The following is a 21,870-nucleotide window of genomic DNA, read 5'->3' as shown; positions in this document are numbered from 1 at the left end:
ATTGTTGATTAACTAATCTTGTACATTCACAAAATACATGTCAGTTTTTATCTTCAGAGAATAAAAATAATTTAATATTTTATTTTACAGGTTAGCTCTAAACTTGGCCTTGTATACATAGTAACCAAATATGGTGCTTTGCACTTATGTGATCTGGAGACTTGTACAACATTATGTAGTGTTAATCTATGCACAGATGTCATTTTCAGCACTGCATTCAATAACGAAACGGAAGGAATAATTGCAATTGCTAGGAATGGCCAAGTAAGTCTTATTATTCTCTCTCCTATCACCTCTCTCTTTAGAAAAGCAGAGATGGTTCATTGCCAATCAGTAAAGCCTGAACTGGGATGATCTCTAAAACATACATTTTCATTAAAATTTGCAATAAAATTTTAATTTTATATAAATCAAAGAAGAAAGCAAAAATATATTAAACATGCTAAACTCTCCTTTATAAATATTGCTATATATCAGAACTTTTATTACAGGGGCTTATGAAGAGATCTGAATCAGATTATTAAAAGTTTTTGTTGTTTTTAAATACGAAAAATTTAGGGGTTGTGCTTTGGCATGGTCGAAACGACTTGACCGGCTGACAAATCAATCTGTAAATACCCCCCCCCCCCCAAAAAAAAAGAGGAAAAAATTGCAATTTTTTAGCTACCAACCAAGTTGTGTTGACCGTCCAGCAAATAGTCCTAGGTTTGGTAAATTGGGCACCAACTAAAAACCAGACCAAGGTCTTCTGGTTTTCAAAAGCATGCTAGGTTTGGTAGAAAGTAATGTGCATGTTTTTTTTTCTTTTAAATAAGATTACAATTTTAACTCCTGATATTTTGAAGAAGTAAATGACTGATTTGAAAAACTGATTTATCTAAATGAAACAGGTACATACACCATCAGTAAAAAATTTCAATTAAAAATGTAAAAAATTATGAAATACACTTTTCCCTCGTTAAATTTAACTTGCTGTCAAAATAATAGTTTAATTGTAAGCACAAACATTCTATTATTTGGGGAAATTATGTGGAAGTCATATGACACATGTTTCAGCCCCTATTCTGTAGATAGTTGGAATGGTGCAGTCTAAAAATCCCTATAACTGTTCTGAAGAGAATGCCACAAAGTGGTTTCATTATCACAAAGACATAAGTGCTTGTGACTTTGACTTAATTCCTAAGTTCAAGGAGCCACCTCATGGCATTCTCTTTAGAACTGTGCCGAGGATTCTTAGACCACACCATTCCAACTATCAACCGAACAGTCGCTGCTACCAGGTCTTCAACGACTGACTTCCACATCATTGGAAACAGGTTGTACGCAATGCTAGACTACACTGAAGGAGACTTTGCTGCACCAAGGTCATGCTGATGACCTTGGTGGTATGTTTCACTTTTTTATTGGGTGTAAATAAATACACCCAAACCTGTTTATATGCGTTTTTTTTTAATTTATTTATTTATTTTTTTTTAATTTTATTTATTTATTTATTTATTTATTTTTTGTGCAGTATATCAAAATTTCAATCAGATTGGGATTAAATTGACGAAATTATTTTTAAAACAAGTACGAGGTAGTATCTTCAAGTGACGACATAAGCACCCTGATGGGAGCCTCCCACTGTGACCTCCCAAAATTTTACTTATTCAGGATATTTTGTCCGACTACTCAGCAAAAATTATCATTACTTGGTTTATTTTGATTTCTTTAAAGATTACAATTTTGTAAGTTTTTGGATTATTTTCTATGTGAGACTTTTTTATGCGGTCCCTACCCACCGCTTAAAAACATATTTTTTAACTGTGTTGCAAAAACAACTTTTTAAAGCTACTCGTGAAGAAGTTTAAAACAATTTTTTTTAATGCAATTTTTTACAGGGTCCCTATCTACCTCATAAAAACAGGTTTGGGTGTAGTTGCTATTATTAAAGTTCCAACTTTCTTATATGATTTGTGCAGCTTATTATAAAAATCAAAATTTACTTCATAATCAGTTTATACTTAAAATATTTTTCTTATTTGTAAAACTTAATATTCATTCTATATTACAGGTACTTGCCGTAGATCTAAAGAGAGAACAACTAGTAAAATATGTATGGGAAGTGTCTAAAAGATGGCACATTGCTGAACGCTTATCGTCAGTTCTTAAAGATGGTTGAATTTCCATTTGCATGTTCCAGCTTCTGTACTTCAAACTAATGAAAACTTTCAATCTTATTTATGTATTTTATTAATTTAACATATTATTTATTATACATTATTTTATTTTACTATACATTATGTTAATTTATTTATTTTATCATATTTTTTATTATATTTATTTTATATTTTTTATTATATTTATTTTATTATATTGTTTTATTTATTTTTTATTACTTTGGAAAAAATACATGCTTCCTGTAAAACATCAAGATAAATGTTTATATAATTGTGTCACAAAAAAGATGTTGCTCTAGTACTTTTTAATATTTAATTCCCATTGCATTTGGAAATTTTTGATATGCAAGCTATTTTTATTGCAATGAAGATTTTTACATTAATATTTTTTTAATTTAAAACTACTAAAATTTTATAATCAAGTTATGTTTGAATTTGTACCAAACTAAAATTTATTAGTGTTTAAAGAGCGTCTAATTGCAACAATTGTACATAAATGAAAGAGCAGTACAAATTAATGTTTGAATTATGAATTGATTACAAGTTGTAAAAGTGCAATATACATGTATATGTAATGTACATTGTTTTCATGTGTATGTTTTTTTTTCCAGTGAATTGTTCATTGAAACATTATATACTTTGAGCAAAATTTATTTGTAGGCATATTACATTTAGTATCAAAAACGTTTGTAGTGTATGTTATTAATGGTTAGGTAAGTTACTAATTTTAGTGAACGAAAATAACTGGTTTTTGGTCACAATCAAAATTGCTGTCGTTATAAAAAAAAAGTAGAAAAAAATAGCAAAAAGCCAAAAGTGCACATACACATACTTACAAGAAGTCTAAAAACTATTTATTTAAAAGCAAAGTGGATAGACTGGTTTAAACTTCATTATATTAAAAAATGTGTTCTTAATATCTGTAGCTGTAGAGCTTTTTCATAGAATCAAATATTACAAAAAGAAATGAATTTGATAATTGGTTAAGTTTTTTTTTTTTTTTTTTTTTTTGCCAGGTGAGCTTTCTTTTATTTTTAAATGACTTACCTTTCATAATAAATATGTTTTTTCCTTGCTCTTTGAAAAAAATACCATAACAGTTACTTCATGGAAGCTTTCTTTTCATTCCCTTTTTAAATTAGGCTAAATAGCTAATATGTTTTCTTTAAAAACAGTTTTTTTTCCTTCCATCTTTTGCACTCATTTCCTTTTTTTTTTTTTTTTTTTTTTTTTTTCACTTACATCTTTTAGAATTTAGTCCCCGAACTCCTTCTTTTCCACAGTTCTGTACTTTTATGTTAAAAGTTTTGATGCTTTGTTATTCTTATTTGACAAAATGCTGCTAATTTACTTGTCACCCCCTTGAGTGAGCAGCGAAACCTTTTTCTTCTTTCTGGTACCAATCTAAATGCTGCAACCATTACAGTTTTCTTTTTAATGAGTTAATGTCACTAAAATGCTTCATTGTATATAAATGTTTACAAATTTTTAATTAATATTTCTAAATAAAATATTTTGTACGTCATTACCTCTGGGGATGCTGGTCTGGATTAAAATGACTGAGCTGTCATCAAGACCCCCTACCAACCAATAAACCTCTGATATAGGCAAGGGGGACCAAGTTTGTCAAGTTTACTTCTAAACTTGCTTTAAAATAGAAGGGATAATATTTTGTCACTGGTTTTAAAGAAACAAAAATTTTAAGTATGCACAAGAAATTCTATCTGACTCAATTTTGCTGTCTTGATTAATAATACAAATTGAGATTCAAAAGTAAAAATAATTACCACATAAATAGATGTTACTGGCCAGAGTTGCCACTGAGTCTCATTCAACCCTGGTTCCAAAGACATGCATATCCTTGCAAGTCTGGGTGCTTTCGGGGGGAAAAGAGTTCCAAAAATTATAAAAAATGATAAACACTTATGAACATTACGAAAATGTAGCGTTAAATGTAACTTTGTGATCCTCAATACACACTTAATAGTAAAGTACTGAGTAATCACTTCCTCTGACTGATTATAATTTTAAAAAAAGTACAATGAGGATTATTCTGGAGATCAAATTAGTGAGGCAGGTTAGCTTCAATGTTTTTTATGTTTTATTCTTCAACTTCAAAGGATTTGATGTGTATTAACATGTTTGTGAAAGCCCTGGTTAAAATTGAAGAAAATACACAGGTCAGATTTTAACTGAGCAATAAAATAAGGCACTTTTTTATGTTAAGAGGTGGAAAGAGCTGCCTAATATGTTAAAAACAAAAACTGAATTCATGACAGATTTCTATTACTAATGAAACTCTTGAATTTAGATGTGATAATAAAATCTATGCAAAAGCAACAGTTGTATAGTCATTCAATATTTTAAGTAACAATAGAAAATATTCTTTGTGTCATTCTTTTAATAATAATATAGTGAAATCCTGTTACAACAAATACCAAAACAACAATAAATGTGGTGAAAATTTTGTGGTCCCTTGAAGACAGGATTTCACTGTACTATACAATATGCTCTTTCAACTACTTAATACAATTCTACAAATAAATTTTAATATTTCTTTTATCATGGAAAAAGTATGGATGAATGCCAAATATCCCTGCTAAGTTAAGTTGCAAGCATTACAGGTGCTTTTTATTTTTAATGTTTGTTTATCGTACTTTACTTATTTCTTTTATAAACTTCAACAAGTTCGACTTCACAATTTAAATCATGCTCCTAAGATATATGAAGCAAAATCTCTTACACAAAGTTCCTTTCCGGAGACGTTTGGTTTCATTTCCGCAAATTTTATAGTACTACAAAAACATTTTAGCAAGAAGCTTTTAGCCTTATAAAGATTTTTCTGTGTTTATAAATTTAAATCTTCCCAATTCTAATCATCATACTTTGAGAATTTGAATAATTTAATACTTGCTAAATAACATATCCAATTTATTTAGTCTAAATATTTAAAAATATATCAATTTAGACAACATGTTTGGGCCTCTTTTGTTTCTGTAAAACCATCGCCATAATCGTCTGCGGGACACAAATTGGGTTTTGCATCACACATAGGGCATTTTGCATTCCGTACACTTGAAGCTCTCATCCAAATAATTAGGTTACATCTCTCACCTGACGTAATTGGCAAGGCCCCATGTATTTGTTGACCACGGTGCAAAATGCCATATCCAATTTTGTGAGTATATTCAGTGTAAGTGGACAGCTCCTCTTGCCTCATATCACCAAAATATAACTCGCCACCTTCAAAACATTTGCCTAAACAGACATTTAAGGTAACCTAAAGGCATAAAAAATCAGGATTAATAGTCTTAAATTTTTTAGGAAAAAACTATGCACTAAGCAAGGAATTATTGAAAGGAATGGTTTCAAAAACCTTGCAAGTAAAATACTGCTGTGGACATGTAAAGCACAGTATCTGCAAAAATGAGTTTTTGAGATATTTGAAGATACATGTTTTGAATTCCATACCAACAATAGGAAATTGTTAGAATTAGATGTTTTTTTAAACTGAGATATTTGAAGACACATGTTTTGAATTCCATACCAACAATAGGAAATTGTTGGAATTAGATGTTTTTTGAAACTGAATCCAAATAAGCAAGTTTATACAATAAAGTTAACGTACAATAGATTAGAAATATGAAAAAAAAAAAAAAAATTTGCAGTTACTGCCTTTTTCTGCCCATGGCAGAATAGAAGCAGAGCTTTTCACAACAATAATTAATAAATATAGTAGCAACAGGAAATATTTTGTGACTTATAGCCAACTAATATTTTTTTTACAGCTGTAATATCTAAAAATAACTTTTTTTTTATATTGTCTAATGCTATTCTAATTTTTCGGTAAATATTTTTGAAGATAAAAGATTTGTTGCCATTTGCTGGCAAATAAAATAGTTTCAGGATATCCCAAAATATGAGAGCAAAAAATAAATAAATAATTATTAGTGTGTTCTTAAAAATACTTGATTACATTCAATTGTAGTGGTTCTACAGTGACTTGTAAAATTAGGGGGAGAACACGACATATCTATTTTTCAAACAGTTATCACATAGATATGAAAAATTCTCATTAAGGTTAATAAAATTGAAATCACTAATCCTTACTTCACTGTTATCATAATGTGCGCCCAGATCTAGATCTTGATCAAGTTGATAAGTGACTGTAAATATTTTATGGGAGTCTAATTCTTCTCCTCTCCATTCAGGAAATAAACTTTTAGCCAGAGGATCCAAGTAATTTGTTCTTAAAACTTTTGAAAAATTGTGGAAACCAAGATCATCTAAGAGAATCTAAATTCAGAAAAGACATTTATATGCTTTGTTTTTTGTGTACACAGAAATGTCTATACATATAAAAATGGCTGTATGTTTGTATATCATCGCCTCAGAGCAACAGTAGGATATCTTAGTGTTATTCCTGGGATTAGATGTCTTAGTGTTGCTCTGATGTTCCTTACACCAGGCGTTCCCTAACTTTTTCAATTCACTGCACCCTTTGAAGGACTGGAACTTTCTCATGGAATCCTAGCCTATCTTTTTTATATCCTCTTGTATATAATAGCCGATGATCGAGTAACTTGCGTGTTTCAGCAATGAAACTCGTGCCACGGCATGATAATATGTTTTGGTAATGTTTAATAATGGGCAGCAAAAGGCTTTATTGTGACAAGGCTGAACTCAATCCGGTCACTTAACTGTTTTACTGGTAAGACTGTCATTTCAGGGGAATGAAGAAACGAAAAAATGGTCAACAATGAACGCTACGTACTGGAGTTAGGGTTACAATTTCAACTATCAAAATATCACCAAACAGGCAATGGCTTCTTTCAAATATAGAAGCAATTTTCACCCATCATACCTTGACAGGCAACTTTCTAATTTATATATATTGATACCATGGACATTTTGCAGCCCCAACCTTGAGAACCCCAGCCTATACAAATCCAGCAGTTTACGCAGGATGATTGTTGCGAAATTTGGCACAGGGACTCATTGCTGCTCACAAATGTTTTTTTTTTTTTTTGGGGGGGGGGGGATTTTTCAAACAAATCCAAAAAGTTCTAAATTTAAATTTTGAGTCATACTGCACCAGCTGCCTTATATTAACCAGTTTTGAAAGTTTATATTGTGGAAAAAATAATTAGTTTAAGTTGAATCTTTGAACATTTAGCATAGGGATCTTTTGATGCACATAGGAAGGTTTTTGGAATTTTGAAAAATCCAAAGAGGTCTAAATTTACAATTTGAGTCAAAATATTGCTCTTTCTGCAAGTTGACAGAAAATTTTATGCTTTTTTTTTTCTTTTATTCAAGGCTGCTGAACATGCATCACTTTTTCGAGGTAGACTGTGCAATACCAGGAAAAACTGAATTTCATATAAGTTAGTAAAATACAATTATACCAAAGTGAGAAAACAATGAAATACTTTTTGTTTAAATTATGTTTGATCCTCTATTTACAGCTGAACTTATCACAAAAAAAAAAATTGGTGGGTTGAATCCATCAACACTTAATTCAGTGGTATTGGTTACAGTAAATATATAGAGACTAATATTTAATGTGTTTCTCATAAAAAGACCATCCTAAGAATTACATTTTGAAAAGAATTTTTAACCATTTGACTAGACCCCCCCCCCCCCCAAATCATTCAATCAATAACTTGGCTGCTTCCAGAATACTTAGTTTTGAGCCATATTTTCGAGCCCTGTGGCAGTATTTTATTTTACTTTCTGCGACAAATTTTTTGGACCTAATTTCTTTCTGCAAGAATGCTCTGTGAAGTGAAAAATGAACTAAATAAACTTAAGTGCAATTCATTTCAAAAGTGAAAAATTTATTTAATAAATTTTGCACAACTTCTTGTTTAAGTAAATTCATGAAGACAAAAACAATGAATTTACTTAACAAGGAAGCTTTATTGAGCAAAAAGCATTAAAGCTCAGTATCAGGGCTTCCAAAGGGTTTTCAGTTTTAGCTAAAGAAAAAGGGACCTTGAGCTAAATGGATATGGTTAAAAATATTAACACTATGGTAACAGCAATTGGAAAGTGGAGAAAAAAACCAAATCTAACCAAAAGCAATGTAAATTATTATGCTAATTTATGTAATGCTAATGTAAATTATTAGATTATAGTAGGGGGTGATTGCTAAAACAGAGATGCCACTCTCATATTTAAGTTTTCAGTCTTAATCTCTTAGCACTTATCAGTAGTTTTTAATACCAGAAAAATATAGATGCAACATCCATTTAATATTCTAAGTAAGATCTGAGGAAATTTTTTTAAAAAATATGCATTACTGTTTGGGGGGAAAAGCCCTTCATTAAAAAAAAACTAAAACATGCATGTGATTTGAAAAAATAAATTAAGGATCACCCCCTTCCTCCTCCCATAAAAAACTAAATTAAAATATGCATTACACAAATATGACGAAGTATCTCCCTCCCCCCAAAAGTAGAATGAATTTCATTAAAATATGCATTACAGTTTGGGAAAAAAAAACAAACTAAAACATGCATGTGACTTGGGGGAAAAAATGATTAAAGGTCACCCTCCCATAAAAAAAATAAATTTAATATATGCGAAGCACAATATTATAAACAAAGTATCCCCTTCCTCCCAAAAGGAAAATAAATTTAATTAAAATATACATTTTACTTGAAACAAATCAAAAATTACCCCCTCCCAGAAGAAAATAGGATTTATTAAAATAAATACTCATTATGCATTCGAAGCAGAAAAGAAATCCCACCCTGCCCTCTCAATCATGTGAGAAAAAGAATTTAAATCACGTACTGAAGCAAACAAGAGTTCCCATTCCAAACGAAGAAAAAAATATAATTGGAATATGCATTTAGAAAAAAAATCTATAGCTCTTCTGAAAAGAAAAGATTTTCATTCATATAAGTACCTCTATCTGAATAACGATTGGTCAGCCCAAAATACCACACAATTTATCAAGTGTTCCATCTGTTGCTGCAACCTACAACACCGCAAAAAAGCCATTTTTTAAGGGCTTAAATTATTTTTTCAACAGAGGTGAAAAAAAGCTTGAAATAAGTTGGCACATGTCTTTCACACAAACATGTGCGTTGCAAAACCACTGTACTTTGATCAGCACAAGGTTGCTTCAAAATCATTCCATGTGAGGAGAAGTTCTAGTTAGAACCTGTTTTTATCCAAGCCGTTTCCGCCGATCTTCGATGTTGCAGACTACCATGGTCATCTATGATCGCTCGATTTGGCGCTCGTCAAAGTTTTTTTTTTTGTTGTAAAATAATATTGCAATTATTTTATTTTTCACAGAAAATCCGTCCTTTTCCTTAATTTGTAGTCGAGTTATATTTTTTACCACAAAACAGCTATCCTTAGGTATTTTTCTGCAGAATGGTTTTATTGCTGACTTTTTTCCCCCATTAGTGCAAAATCTCTTTCTGCACAAACTCCGTCATCGTGTCCGCAGCTTTCTGCCACAGGGCTTTCAAAATACGAACTTAAGCACATAGTAGCATGGCACAGGAACCCTGTACCTACTATGGTTGGGAGCTTAATATTTTTAGTTAAGCAAAATATGTATTTAGTTGTTTTCTCATATAGGGCTGTAAAAATATCAACAATAGTTTTCTTAATAACTGAATATTAAAAAGATATGTTGTAATCAAAATACAAATACAGATTTCATTTTTAAAAAAATATGTGTTAAGTTTTTTTACAGTAAAACATGTAGTTTCATTATTGAAGAAATATTACCCCATATTTATTCATAGTATTTGGCCTTTCTTTTGGTAAATCTGAATTTTCATAATTGTTTAATTCTTCCAAAAGCTTTAAACAAAAATCTTCTTTTAACACCTTAAAACCATAAAGCCTTTTTTCTAAAATAGAAAAAAAAAGTTAGAAAAGAAAATGGAGAATAAAACATACGTAATCTAAAGTCTATGGCACTGAGCATCTTATTATTTTTATTTTATGCTTATTAGTTCATAGTCATCCTCTCTAAACAGAAAAAATAATGATCTGAATGTTTAAAGGAACGATTTGTGTATTATATTTTCCCAAGAAACTATTCCAAAAGTGTTATAATTTCTCCTGGTGACTTCTGGTTTTTCCTCCTGTGCATAAATGTAGTCCACTCCCATCTTCCATTTCAATAAATTCAATTGACTTACATTCCCTCTGATTCTCCATTGCTTAAGACTACCATGTAATATTAAGTCTTTTAAGTGTGAATTTGTGACGTAAATCTAAAATCTGTGTCTGTTTTGCAAATGATGGATCCTGTAAAATATAGCTTGCAAGTATATTTCTATATCTGAAATTAAGCACTTGGCTTTCCATCCCACTTACAGGAATAGGAGTTATCCTAATATTTTGAAAACTGTTCTAAAATTCTTAATATTTTACACTGTCCTAAAAATCCTAAAATTTTCATCATTTTCCCCTTTTTACTTCCTCTTACAACGAGCTGATGTGTGTATCACATGACTTCCTTTTACTCCAATTTAATGTCATTTCCCCATTATTGGCAATTTTAATGTGATTCAATCGTTTACTCTCTAAATATCACCAACAGTGGCCAAATTGAAACCAAATTTAAAATTTTAAAAAAAGATCGCCAAATTTGTTGCCAAGTTGGAGACAAAATTTGGCGACCAAAAGACTGGCGATATATCGCCAAGTGTCCGCCAAATTATAACACCACTTGAGTTTACATAGAAATTAACAATGGTTTCCCCCAAAAAAGGGGCAAAAGACCTTCTTAGGAACATCCGAATGCAACCAAAAGGGAAGGTGCACAATTAGGCCCCCACTAGGAGTCTAGGTACCAAATTTCAACCTTCTAGGACGTACCGTTTTTGAGTTATGAGAGATATATACACACATACATACGGACGTCATGAGAAAATTCGTTGTAATTAACTCGGGGGGTCGTCGAAATGGATATTTTGGGTGTCTGTAGTTTCCTAGGCACATATCCATGTGTGGTCAGGTCGAAAAAAATCTCAACATTCATTCGGGGGTGAGAAAAATGGAAATTAAAGCTGATCTTTGAGTGAAATTTTTTTGGGGAAAACAATACTTCTTTTTTGTAAAAGGAAGCATTGTACTCGCGAAAAAAATTTCACTCAAAAATTGACCTTAATTTCCATCTTACTCACTCCCGAATGAATATTGAGTTTTTTTCGACTCCATTAGACGTGGATAAGTGCCTAAGAATGTATAGACACGCAAAATATTCGTAATGACGATTCCCGAGTTAATTACAATGAATTTTCTCGTGGTGTCTGTATGTACATATGTATGCATGTGCGGATGTGCGTATGTATGTCACGTAACTCAAGAACGGTATGTCCTACAAAGTTGAAATTTGGTACGTAGACTCTTAGTGGGGTCTAGTTGTGCACCTCCCCGTATGGTTGCATTCGAGTGTTTCTAAAGGGGTCTTTTGCCCCTTTTTGGAGGAAATCATTGTTAATTTCGATGTAAACTCAAGTGGTGTTACAATGTGGCAGACAGTTGGCGATATATTGCCAGTCTTTTGGTCGGCAAGTTTTGTCGCCATTTTGGCTACAAATTTGGCGATTTTTAAAAAAAATTTTAAAAATCTGTTTCAATTTGGTCACTATTCTGCCGTGCTAAGCACAGATGTGGTATCTGCACATTTTATCAAAATTGAGGTATTGTCACCAGGTGGTCATTAGTAATTTAATTTACCTAAACCTCAAGTTTTTTGGCGATTTGTGAACGCGAAATATTAAAAAAAGTTTTAAGAAAAAAGTCGTAACTGCACAGTTTGCGGAGTTTGCTAAGGCAATTTGAACTTAAGTGACAAATACTAAGCCTTTAAAGTGGTATCTGCGCAGTTACCACTTTTTTCCTTAGTAATTTGTAGATACGATTTTTATACCTTAGTAAAGCAGCATATTTAATAATGTAGCAGTTTATTGTAACACAGAATATTAAAATTAGTTTACTGTTGAAAGAAGTTGATACAGGTTGATAATAAAAACTAATTCAACTTTGCATAACTGTTAAAGTAAATATTCAGCTTTTTCTATTTAAATGTATGTTTAAAATGCAAATTCTAAAAATGAAATGCATGTAAAATATTCATATCTAATTCTTTCATGCAAAAAAAAAAAAAACGCATTTCATTCTACGGCCAGTAATATTTTTATTTAAGTATCGTCTGCTGTCAAAATTATCTTCATGCTCGGTAAAAATGAATTAAAAAATAAAACATTATAAAAAACGCATTCTTTGACTATAAAAAATATAAAATTGTTATGGATTACAGTTTCAACTGTCCGGCGTTTTGAAAATGGAATCTTTCAGAAGGTAGATAGATTCTGTTAGATTTGTATCAACAAAATAAAGCGAAACAGCTAAGTCCAAAGAAAGCAGATATTTTCAGTATTACTTAATGATGCATTGAGCACGTTTTACTAAGCTATTTTTGTCGTATCTGTGCTGATACCCCTAAAAATGCCTAGTAAAAGTCACTTATGGTGAAAATAACTTAGTATATAAAAAGGTTCTGAAAAAAAATTTGTCATAACTACATTTATTAATTTTAAATTAAGATTTTTACAAAAATACTCTCTTACGGTTTTTGAATAAGTTATTTATGAAACAACTACCGCACGTTGAGTATTTAATTAAGTCGTAAATCAAAGAAACGAGTTGTAAAACTTTAATCATCAATTTCTCATTTAATTTGTGGTTCTGCATAATCATTAAGATGTGGTTCTGCAATAAAGCTCATTATTGCAAATACCACATCTGTGCTTAGCACGGCAGTATTGGTGATATTTAGAGTAAACTATGGAATCATATTAAAATTACCAGTAATGGGGAAATGACATTAAATTGGAGTAAAAGGAAGTTGTGATGTTTTCATCAGCTCGTTTTTGCTGGAAAAGAGAAAGTCGTACTGCAGACTATTTCAAACTTCTGATTCACTTTTTTTGTACTAGTCATGCAATTATTGTGTACATCTCCCAATTCCTATTGAAACGCAAAGGCACGCTTGTTTGTGATAAAATCATTTGACTGTGAATAACTGCATGTGGTATGATGTAACAGTTCAGTGGTGTATATATGTTTTTATTTTGGAGGGGGCCCATATAACCAAGATTAACCCCCTTCCCCAAATTTTTTTTATAATTTTAATTTTTTGAGGAGGGGGGGGGGGAGGAACAGTACCTGGCCTTATTTTTTTCGAGGCGAGGCAAGGACTTCATACTGCCACCCAATAGTGCAACAAAAAAATAGTGTTAGGAGAGTACTCTTAAAAAATTCTCGCTTTCGGTGGGTAGGAGTGGAGAGTAGTCCGGGAGTTCTTACCTGAAAATCATTTTGGAATTATAGTTCTAAGAACGCAGTTTTAGACGGTTTTTGATAATGCTACGGGGAGGAAAAACTCCGGGGGCCTTCTGCGGAAATTTTTAGAAATTGAAATTTTTAAAACACCGTTATGGGCTATATTTGTTGATGTTAGTGTAATGAATGGAATGGGGCTTTTTGAAGTTGTCCTCGATTGATTTTTTAAAAAAATAGAGTGAAACCCATCACCCCTCTGCCCAACTTTTCGAAATTGAAGTTCTAAAAATGCCGTTTTGGAATAACTTCATTGATGTTACGGCCAGTGCGGTTCTGGGGCTCTTCCTAAAATCTATTTTGAAATTAAAGTCCTAAAAAACGAAGTTTTAAAGAGATTCTGCGATACTAGGTGGAGGGATTTAAACGCTCTCCATTTTAAATTTTTCGAAACTAATATATTTCGCTTTCAGATTTCATACGGGAACAGTCAGACCCTCCGTTCGAAATTGTTTCGTAAATGAAGTCTTAAAACCGCGACTGTGAACCATATTTGGTAACATTACGGAGGTTCGGCTATTTTTCAAAATTGAAGCTCCATAAAAGCAATCTTAAACGATTTTCGATGCTTTCAAAAGGCAAAGCGTTTGGTATTCTCCCCTGAAAATTTTTTGACACTGATGCCCAGAAAACGAGGTTTGAGAAGCACTTTAATGGTTTTAATGAGTGAAGGGGGCTTGCAAAGTGTAGCATTTTGAAGACTTTCGTATTTTTAGACCGACTAGGAAAAATAAAAAATAAATAAAAATAGGGCGAGGGGGAAGACAAAAGAAATATGAGGGATTGGAACAGGGTGGCGACAGGAACTGTGAAAAAAAGTTCCCTGACTTTTCCCTGATTAAGTTCACCAAATTTCCCTGATATACATTACCAATGATAATGGTTTTCTTTCTTTGCTCTACATGAAATCCATTGTACGTTTGTATTAAATGCAGTATTTTAAACGTTTTAAGTTGTGTAAAGTTGTTGAACTAAAGATATATTTTTAAAAGATGCAACTTTTTTAATAAAATGGTTAAAAAAAAAAAAAAAAACAAGACAATTTTTTTGGAAGGAAAGAAAAACCAACAAAACAGTATATTAAATTTTTATACATGGAAAGATTAAAGAAAATTCAAAAAAAAAAAAAAAAAAAACTTCCAGAAACCACTTAGCATAAGAAATTTAAGAAACTATTAAAATTACTCTTAAAAACATATGTGTATTTATGATAGAACTAACAAGTAATTGAAATTATTTTGAACTAAGTTTTCAAACAGTAATAATTGTTGCAAGAATAACAAGTAATAGTGTAAGAATAGAAGTAATGTAGTTGTTCTTATCTAACTAATTGACATATTTATGCAAAACAGATGAAACCATTTGACATCCATTCATAGGGAGCTTTTCTCTAATCTAGAATATAGGTTTTAATGAATGAATACAGCATTTTAACAATAAAAAAATAAAAATATTTACTTAAGTTCACAAGTTAACTCTATTTCAAATGATTTCAGTATGTAACGAAAAAAAATCTTAGATTGCTTTTGTAACAAACAACTTTGAATGCAAGACAAAAAAAAAAAAGCAATTAGTTAATATCAAAATATATAAAAGAATACAACTTGGTTATAAAATTAAAAAATTACTTAAGTCTGAAGAAAAGAAAACCTTTATAATCTGCGGTGACAACAAATAGTATAACGGCAAAAAACAAAGTTTTTTTTAATTGAAAGTTCTATTTTAGCAATTAAATTAAAAGCCCAAGGAAGTAATAACTTTTAAGCTTTTATAGTATTAATTCAAAAACCAAAGATTTCTTGAAATCGTGATTACAGTACTTAATTACTTCGAGACAATGGAATAAAGGCAACGGAGCTAAGGCAATAATGAAGGCTTCCTCTTTGCCTGTATGGTTGTTTATTTTATGTAGCATTGAAAGCGTAAAAGGAAATTTCAAGCTAGGTAAAATAAACAACCTAACAGACACAGAAGCAATCTTAATAAGTTCATCCTGTGGTTAATAAGTAAGATTCAATACTTTGACGCTGAGGAAAAAAAGATGCACAAATATGCGGCAGTGTATAATCGCACCTCATTAATTTTACTTTTTTTTGAACAGTTAATTGGCAGAAAATGCATAGGGAATTAGAATATTTAATTTTGTAAAGCAAAAAAAAATTTTTTTTCTTCATAAAATCAATTTTCCCTGATTTTTTGTAATTTTTTTCAAAATTCCCTGATATTTCTCTGATTTTTCCCTGATTAATAAAGTTCCCTGACTTTTCCCTGATCTCTCTGATCTGTCGCCACCCTGTGGAAGAAATAACCTGATACATAGTCAGTAACGTTTTAAAATTTTTATTTTACGGTTCTTTTCAAAAGCAATTTAAACTTTTCCCACAACATTAGGCCTCTTTGGAAAGGCATAATTCGAGAATTCTCTGAAAGGTAAAACACAGTTTCAGGCGCTTAGAGGAAAGGAGAGGTTTCTGGGATTTTCTTACAAAAATTTTCAAAATTGAAATCTTAAAGGCACAATATCAGACTATTTTTGGCAGTAACCTTAGAGAAGGGGTGTTGGTTTAGGGACCCTCCTCCGGAAATGTTTTGAAATTGATGCCTGAAAAACACCTAAATAAATGCGTCTTTAGGACATCAATTTCCATCATTAATCCAACCGAACAACTAAAAATTATTTTTAATTTCTTGCAGGGGAAGCGAGTTAAAGTGAGAAACATTTTGAAGACCCTTCTTTTCAGACCGACTAGGAAGAAGAAAAAAAGCGGCGGGGGGGGGGGGGCAGAACTTAATTTGCTAAGCAATAAGCTGCATCTGTTTAAAAAAAAATTAAATTTAAAGATTTCTTTTTATAAGAATTGAGATTTTTTCCCCGAAATAATTTGCTTTTCTTTTTGTTGAAATAACCTCGTTTTCCCAAGACACGTTCTTTTCATGAGTAAGGGTTACGGATCCCCTGACCCCTTCTGAACACCACTGTCTAGTACCAGCCCAGCTAACGCAGGGTTCCCAAACTTTGATGATTCACGGCACCCTTTGAAGAATTAGAATTTTCTCACAGCATCCTAGTCTGGTTTTATATATATTATTGATACCATGGACCCTTTGTGGCACCCCTCACCTCTTCCTGCGGCACCCAAATCGGAAATCTCTAATCTAACTATTTATAATGTTTTTATTACTATCATAGTTATTCATTTTTTTTTCTTCTTCTTTTATTTGTAGCTAAAAGTTTGGATATTATTTGTGAGCAACTAAAGCCAAAAATAACTACCTTTAGCAATAAAAATCCAGATTTTGGAGGGGGGCCGGCCCCCCTCAGCCCCTCCCTTATATATGCCCTTGTAACAGTTGATTTGTCATAGCAATGGTGAACGACAGAAGACTTACAAATTCAAACTTTTAGTTGGTAGCTAGTGCCGAATTGACTTTAAAACCACCTTACTCTAATTAGTAACAACCACCTTACTGTAGTTAGTAACAGTCACTTAATCCATCACTCATCCTTTTCAATAAAAACACTAAGGCAATCTTAAAGCACTACACCAAATGGTATGGGGTGGAGAGAAGTGTCATATGAAACATGTTATTACATTGTATGTATCCATATATAAAATGGAAAAAGAAAGTATAAAAATTTAACAGTCTCAATTATGAATTCTTATTAAAAATTTTAAATGTGTACCATGAATTTAAAAAAAAAAGTTTGTTTAGTCATAAAATTTTCGAACATAGCAAATTGTTTCATTTTTACCTATTTTCATCAGATCATAAGAATCACACATGAGGATAAAAGTCTTTCCTTATGAAACAGAAAATTAAGAACAACTTTAGCTATCATGCTTACCCTTTAATTCAAACATGTCTATTGTATTAACATTTGAGTGAATACTCTGAATTGAACAAAATATTTTTTCTTTTTCACAGATTATAAACTGCATTCTCTGGATTGGCAAGCTAATACTGAGAGTGAGCTTTCAGTATTAGCTAGCAAATGATGTTTTAAAATTGGAAATGGAAGTAACAATAAATTATATCTTTTTATGGTTTAGTATTGCACAACATGAGAGTTAAAATACTTTTAATGTTTTTTTTTACATCAGAACAGATTTGAACGGTAATCACTTTGTTAACCTAGTTACTGCAATAATTACTAAAAATCAGTTTTCCATTTTAAAAGAAATAATAATGAAAGATTCAAAAGAATCTTGAACATTGAAACTACTAAAAAGATTAGTTCAATATGGTTAAAGTATTATTAATAACCACAATACATTGCTTTTAACTCTTGAAAATTAAGTCTTGATTGAATATAAATTAGTTCAAAAAATTCCCAAAACATTATTTTATTTACCTTTAGAAATAACATCCAATAATTTTAAAACTTCTTGATAATCACCAGTTTTTGCTGTGAGAACAAGATTTAGGAAAGATTCATCAAAAAAAGATTCCTAATAAAATAAATAAATAAATGAAATACGAGTGTTCTCTTAACATTTGTAACAATCACTTGGAAAAGTATAACTAATTGAAAAGTACCTGTATTTTATACACTTCATGATGCAAAGGAATGTAATTTTCAGAAATTATTTTTTTCCTTTCAGAAGCCCTTTTATTCAGCTCACGTCTCCTATTTATTTCTTCAGTGATCTGCATTTTAAAATGTGAATAAATTATTTTCAACCCTAGTGAAGATTTTTGAAACATATTGTACAAATACAAAAGTTACAAGCAGCATCGTGTTCAGGGCTCAGTTAGGCTAGTCTTAGTCACAAGGGCACCCATACGCAAAATTTTGAGGGGGGGGGTGCTCAGATATTTTCCCCCATGGTTTAGCAGGATATTTCCCACATAGAAACCGATTTCAGTACAGATTAACTGTATTAAAATTTGACTTTTTAAATAACTTCTTCATTAATTGCTGGAGTAGAAATGTTTTTTCATTTTTGCAAGGTAAAAGTAATAAAAGCAAGGAAATTCTAATTTCAAAGGGGGGGGGGGGCTTGATCCCCCATTTGCCCCCCCCCCTTCCCATATGGGCATCCTTGTTAAGTCAATTTATCAATTCTCAGTAAAATTCAAGTGCCCTCTTAAAACTATTCACACCAATATAAGTAAGGACTAAGTGCTGCTTCTGGTAAACTATTCCAAATTCCAACAGCCTGTTCAAGTAGTCATTTTTTCTGGTTTCAAGATTAGCTTGGGATTTGAAAAGCTTAAAACAGTGACCCTGGTTTTTGCCATCAGTACTTTAGAACATCAACATCCTCCATTTTAATAGATTTAAATAACTGAATCAAGCAGGGTTTCCAGGAGCCAAGGCAGGCAGGTTCTTTTTCAGTTTGATTGCTTCCTTTTCCATTAAACCTATACTACGATTGTGAGCCAGGTCCCTTCAAGGGGTTGGCCTCTAGTTTCTGATTAGACTGATATGGCATCTCATTGGCCATGAAATCCAACCCCCACTTATTCTCTTCTGTTTGAGATTACACATATTAAGCTCTCGAAGCCCAGAATCATAATCTAATTTTCGAAGTCAGGGCTGGATTTGGAACTGCGAAAGCCCCAGGGCAACGAAGGAGTGGAGGCCCCTAATCAGGACTCAAAAAGATCATCATATTTTCGAAAATACCCCATAATTTGATATACATCCAAATAGTTTTATATATATATGTATATATCTGATATTTTCGATTTTTTTGACCTGTGAAAGTTAGGATATTTTGTAAAAAATTTATTGTAAGGGCCCTTTTGTTGTGGAGGCCAGGGGCAGTAACCCCGCTTGCCCTCCCCTAAATCCGGCCCTGTTCGAAGTTCTATAAGCTCTGAGAAATAACTTGTCCGACATCAAAAAAATTTTTTTGGCTTCTAAGACTTCAGTTTTTGTTGTCTCAGCCTATATGTGCAATAAGTCTTAATTAAAGGCATTTTTCACAAATTTATGTTCTTACCTCTTGAATTAAAATATTCTTTTTAGCTTCTGTATCACAACCTTTACCAGGAAGAACCTAGGAAAAAATCAAATTCTCATTACTGGCCTGCATATGTTACTGTGAAAGACCAAAACCTGTGAGGTACCCGAGCTTTTATCAAGAAAATTGTACGGATTCAGAAAAGAGAGTTGGAGCAAAGACTGGCAGATAACATAAACAGGAATCCCAAGAGGTTTTTTGCATACGCTAATTCGGGGAAAGTTCGAAATAGTCATATTGGGCCACTGGTTGATGAGCACGGAATTTTAATTCAGGACGATAGTGATATTGCTAATGTTCTTAATAACTTTTTTCGAGTGTTTTTAACGATAACTGTATCTCAACAGTTGGCACCAACAAGACACAAGCTATAGTACAGCTTGAGGACTTTGTATTTTCCAGGGATGACATTTTACTTCATTTGAAAAAAATTAAAGAGACTAAGGCTCCGGGGCCAGATAATATTTATCCGAAAATTTTAGTTGAATGTGCAGAGGAATTAGCAGATGTAATCGCAAACATTTTCAATGCTTCTTATAATTCAGGGACAGTGCCAGAGGACTGGAAACTGGCTAACATTACACCGCTCTTCAAGAAAGGGTCTAAAGGGAGTGCGGGAAATTATAGACCTGTGAGTCTAACTTCGGTGGTTTGCAAAATTTTTGAAACATTGATGAAAATTAAGATAGTAAATTTTCTAGAGACTAATAATCTATTGACTAGTTTTCAGTACGGTTTTAGGAAAGGTAAATCTTGTGCAACTAATTTATTACATTTCTATGACAAAGTTACCATGGCTTTAGACAATAAGAAGCCTGTAGGTGTTGTTTACATTGATTTTCAAAAAGCTTTCGATAAGGTACCGCATGTCAGGATTTAAAGTTTAGCCAACAGTGCAGCATTGCTAGTAATAAGGCCAATAAGATGCTTGGGTTTATCAATAGATCTATTTCAAACAAATCTAAAGAAGTTCTTCTGCCCTTATATAGAAGTTTGGTAAGACCCCATTTGGAGTATGCTGTTCAGTTTTGGTCTCCTTATCTTAAGATAGACATTAATGTATTGGAAAGGGTTCAAAGGCGGGCTACAAGGCTAATTAGTGGACTTTCCCACTTAGATTATGATTCCAGGCTTAGAAGGCTAAAAATGTACAGTCTTGAGCAAAGAAGAGACCGAGGGGACATGATTCAGCTGTTTAAATTTATTAAAACGAAAGATGTTACGGAGCTAAAGTTTAGCACTGAAAACAGGACAAGGGGTCATTGTTTTAAGCTATTTAAATGTCAGGCTAACATGGATATTAGGAAAAATTATTATTTTAGCAGGGTAGTGGAACCTTGGAACAGCTTACCGGAAGAGGTGGTAATGAGCAAAGGAGTAGACAGTTTTAAGAGGGCCATTGATCTTCACTGGGGATTGTAAATTGACTAGGACCAATCTAGCTGGGCCCAGAGCCTGTTGCTGGTCGTCACTTTTGTATTTGTATTTGTATAAGAAATTAAATTAGCCAAGAGCATCCCAGCAAAACATAATCAAGGAATCATACTGCTGGAATTTGGGCCTAAAATTAGGTTACCCTACTAATTCTTCTTTTTAGAGGGAGATAAGGACACCCACTCCAATGTTCCCTACATTTCTTTTTTCTTCAACCAATTAAAATTTACTTCATTTTTTTTTTTTTTTTTTTTTTTTGGATTCCTAGCTCAGATTAGTTCAGCAGGACATTTTGATTTTTATCAGCAGGTTTTAATAAAGTTTGTCTTAGAAATTGAATCTACCAGTCTACATATGTGAATTCATATGTTAAAGGTTATCTAAAATTGTTTAAGTATAGCTAATGCTGCAAAATGTTTTTATAATATTAAAGTTAAAAAAATTTTAAAATCAAAAAATGTTAATTTTAGCAAAACTCCTTGATAATGATTGATAAATAACTTCCACAGTTTTGTTGTATCTATCATATGAGGTATCTTAAAGATCATTTTTTCGCGTTTTTCAATTAAGAAGGAAACTTAACCTAAACGAAGCAATATTTTTGAAATATTACTTTCACTCGCAAGAAATATTTTATAGCATAATTTAAAGACCATTCTTAACGGTAAATAAATATTCAAGAAGAGAACTGAATTGGGAGACTCTGAGGACAAGTGTTTCATTCATTTACATTTTCATACGCTTTGAGAAAATGACTTTCGCTTTCAAAATTAAAATGCGAATTATATTTTTTAATATAGATGTTTTTTGAAAAATAGCAATGGCAATAATGAAATCGCTTTTGAAGATTCATTAAGAGCAGGTAGTAATTTAATAGTATAAACAAAACATTTCTTTTCAGTATCTCTTTTGACAGAACT

General features: G+C 31.8%; 2 protein-coding genes across 5 annotated transcripts in view; one reads left to right on the top strand and one right to left on the bottom strand.

The window, feature by feature from the left end:
- The window catches only part of LOC129227969 (clathrin heavy chain 1-like), a 16,726-nt gene extending 13,678 nt beyond the window's left edge, over positions 1-3,048 (top strand). Inside the window, exons 9-10 of the mRNA XM_054862597.1 lie at positions 91-264; positions 2,054-3,048. Of these exons, the coding sequence (XP_054718572.1) occupies positions 91-264; positions 2,054-2,161 (282 nt within the window). The 3' untranslated portion in view covers positions 2,162-3,048. The remainder of the gene's footprint in view (positions 1-90; positions 265-2,053) is intronic.
- Positions 132-21,870, bottom strand: LOC129227975 (2-oxoglutarate and iron-dependent oxygenase domain-containing protein 2-like). Of its 4 annotated transcripts, XM_054862619.1 has the most exons (9): positions 21,681-21,870; positions 19,496-19,552; positions 18,084-18,194; positions 17,899-17,995; positions 9,915-10,039; positions 6,270-6,455; positions 5,274-5,439; positions 3,947-4,035; positions 132-357 (listed from the first exon to the last, which is right to left on the bottom strand). In XM_054862619.1, exons 1-9 carry the CDS (start codon positions 21,801-21,803, stop codon positions 331-333), a joined length of 981 nt encoding a protein of 326 aa, XP_054718594.1. In that variant the 5' UTR covers positions 21,804-21,870; the 3' UTR covers positions 132-330. The 4 variants fall into 4 exon arrangements, with proteins under 4 accessions (XP_054718594.1, XP_054718579.1, XP_054718602.1 ...); XM_054862604.1 differs by lacking the exon at positions 132-357 and having other exon boundaries at positions 3,182-4,035; XM_054862627.1 differs by lacking the exons at positions 132-357; positions 6,270-6,455 and having other exon boundaries at positions 3,182-4,035.

The sequence above is a fragment of the Uloborus diversus genome, chromosome 1 (genome assembly GCF_026930045.1).
Source record: "Uloborus diversus isolate 005 chromosome 1, Udiv.v.3.1, whole genome shotgun sequence".
NCBI classification, from domain to species: Eukaryota; Metazoa; Arthropoda; class Arachnida; order Araneae; family Uloboridae; genus Uloborus; species Uloborus diversus.
Note: the sequence above shows the minus strand (reverse complement) of the source record. Positions and strands in the feature narration are given on the sequence as shown.

Coding starts and splice junctions, on each gene's coding strand:
- LOC129227975 (XM_054862604.1), bottom strand. CDS start 21,803: ATGAATCTTCAAAAGCGATTTCATTATTGCCATTGCTATTTTTCAAAA. Junction 19,553..21,680: donor TTCTCAAAGCGTATGAAAAT/GTAAATGAATGA, acceptor ATTTTTTCCTAG/GTTCTTCCTGGTAAAGGTTG. Junction 4,036..5,273: donor GGCCTTGCCAATTACGTCAG/GTGAGAGATGTA, acceptor TCCCCCCGAAAG/CACCCAGACTTGCAAGGATA.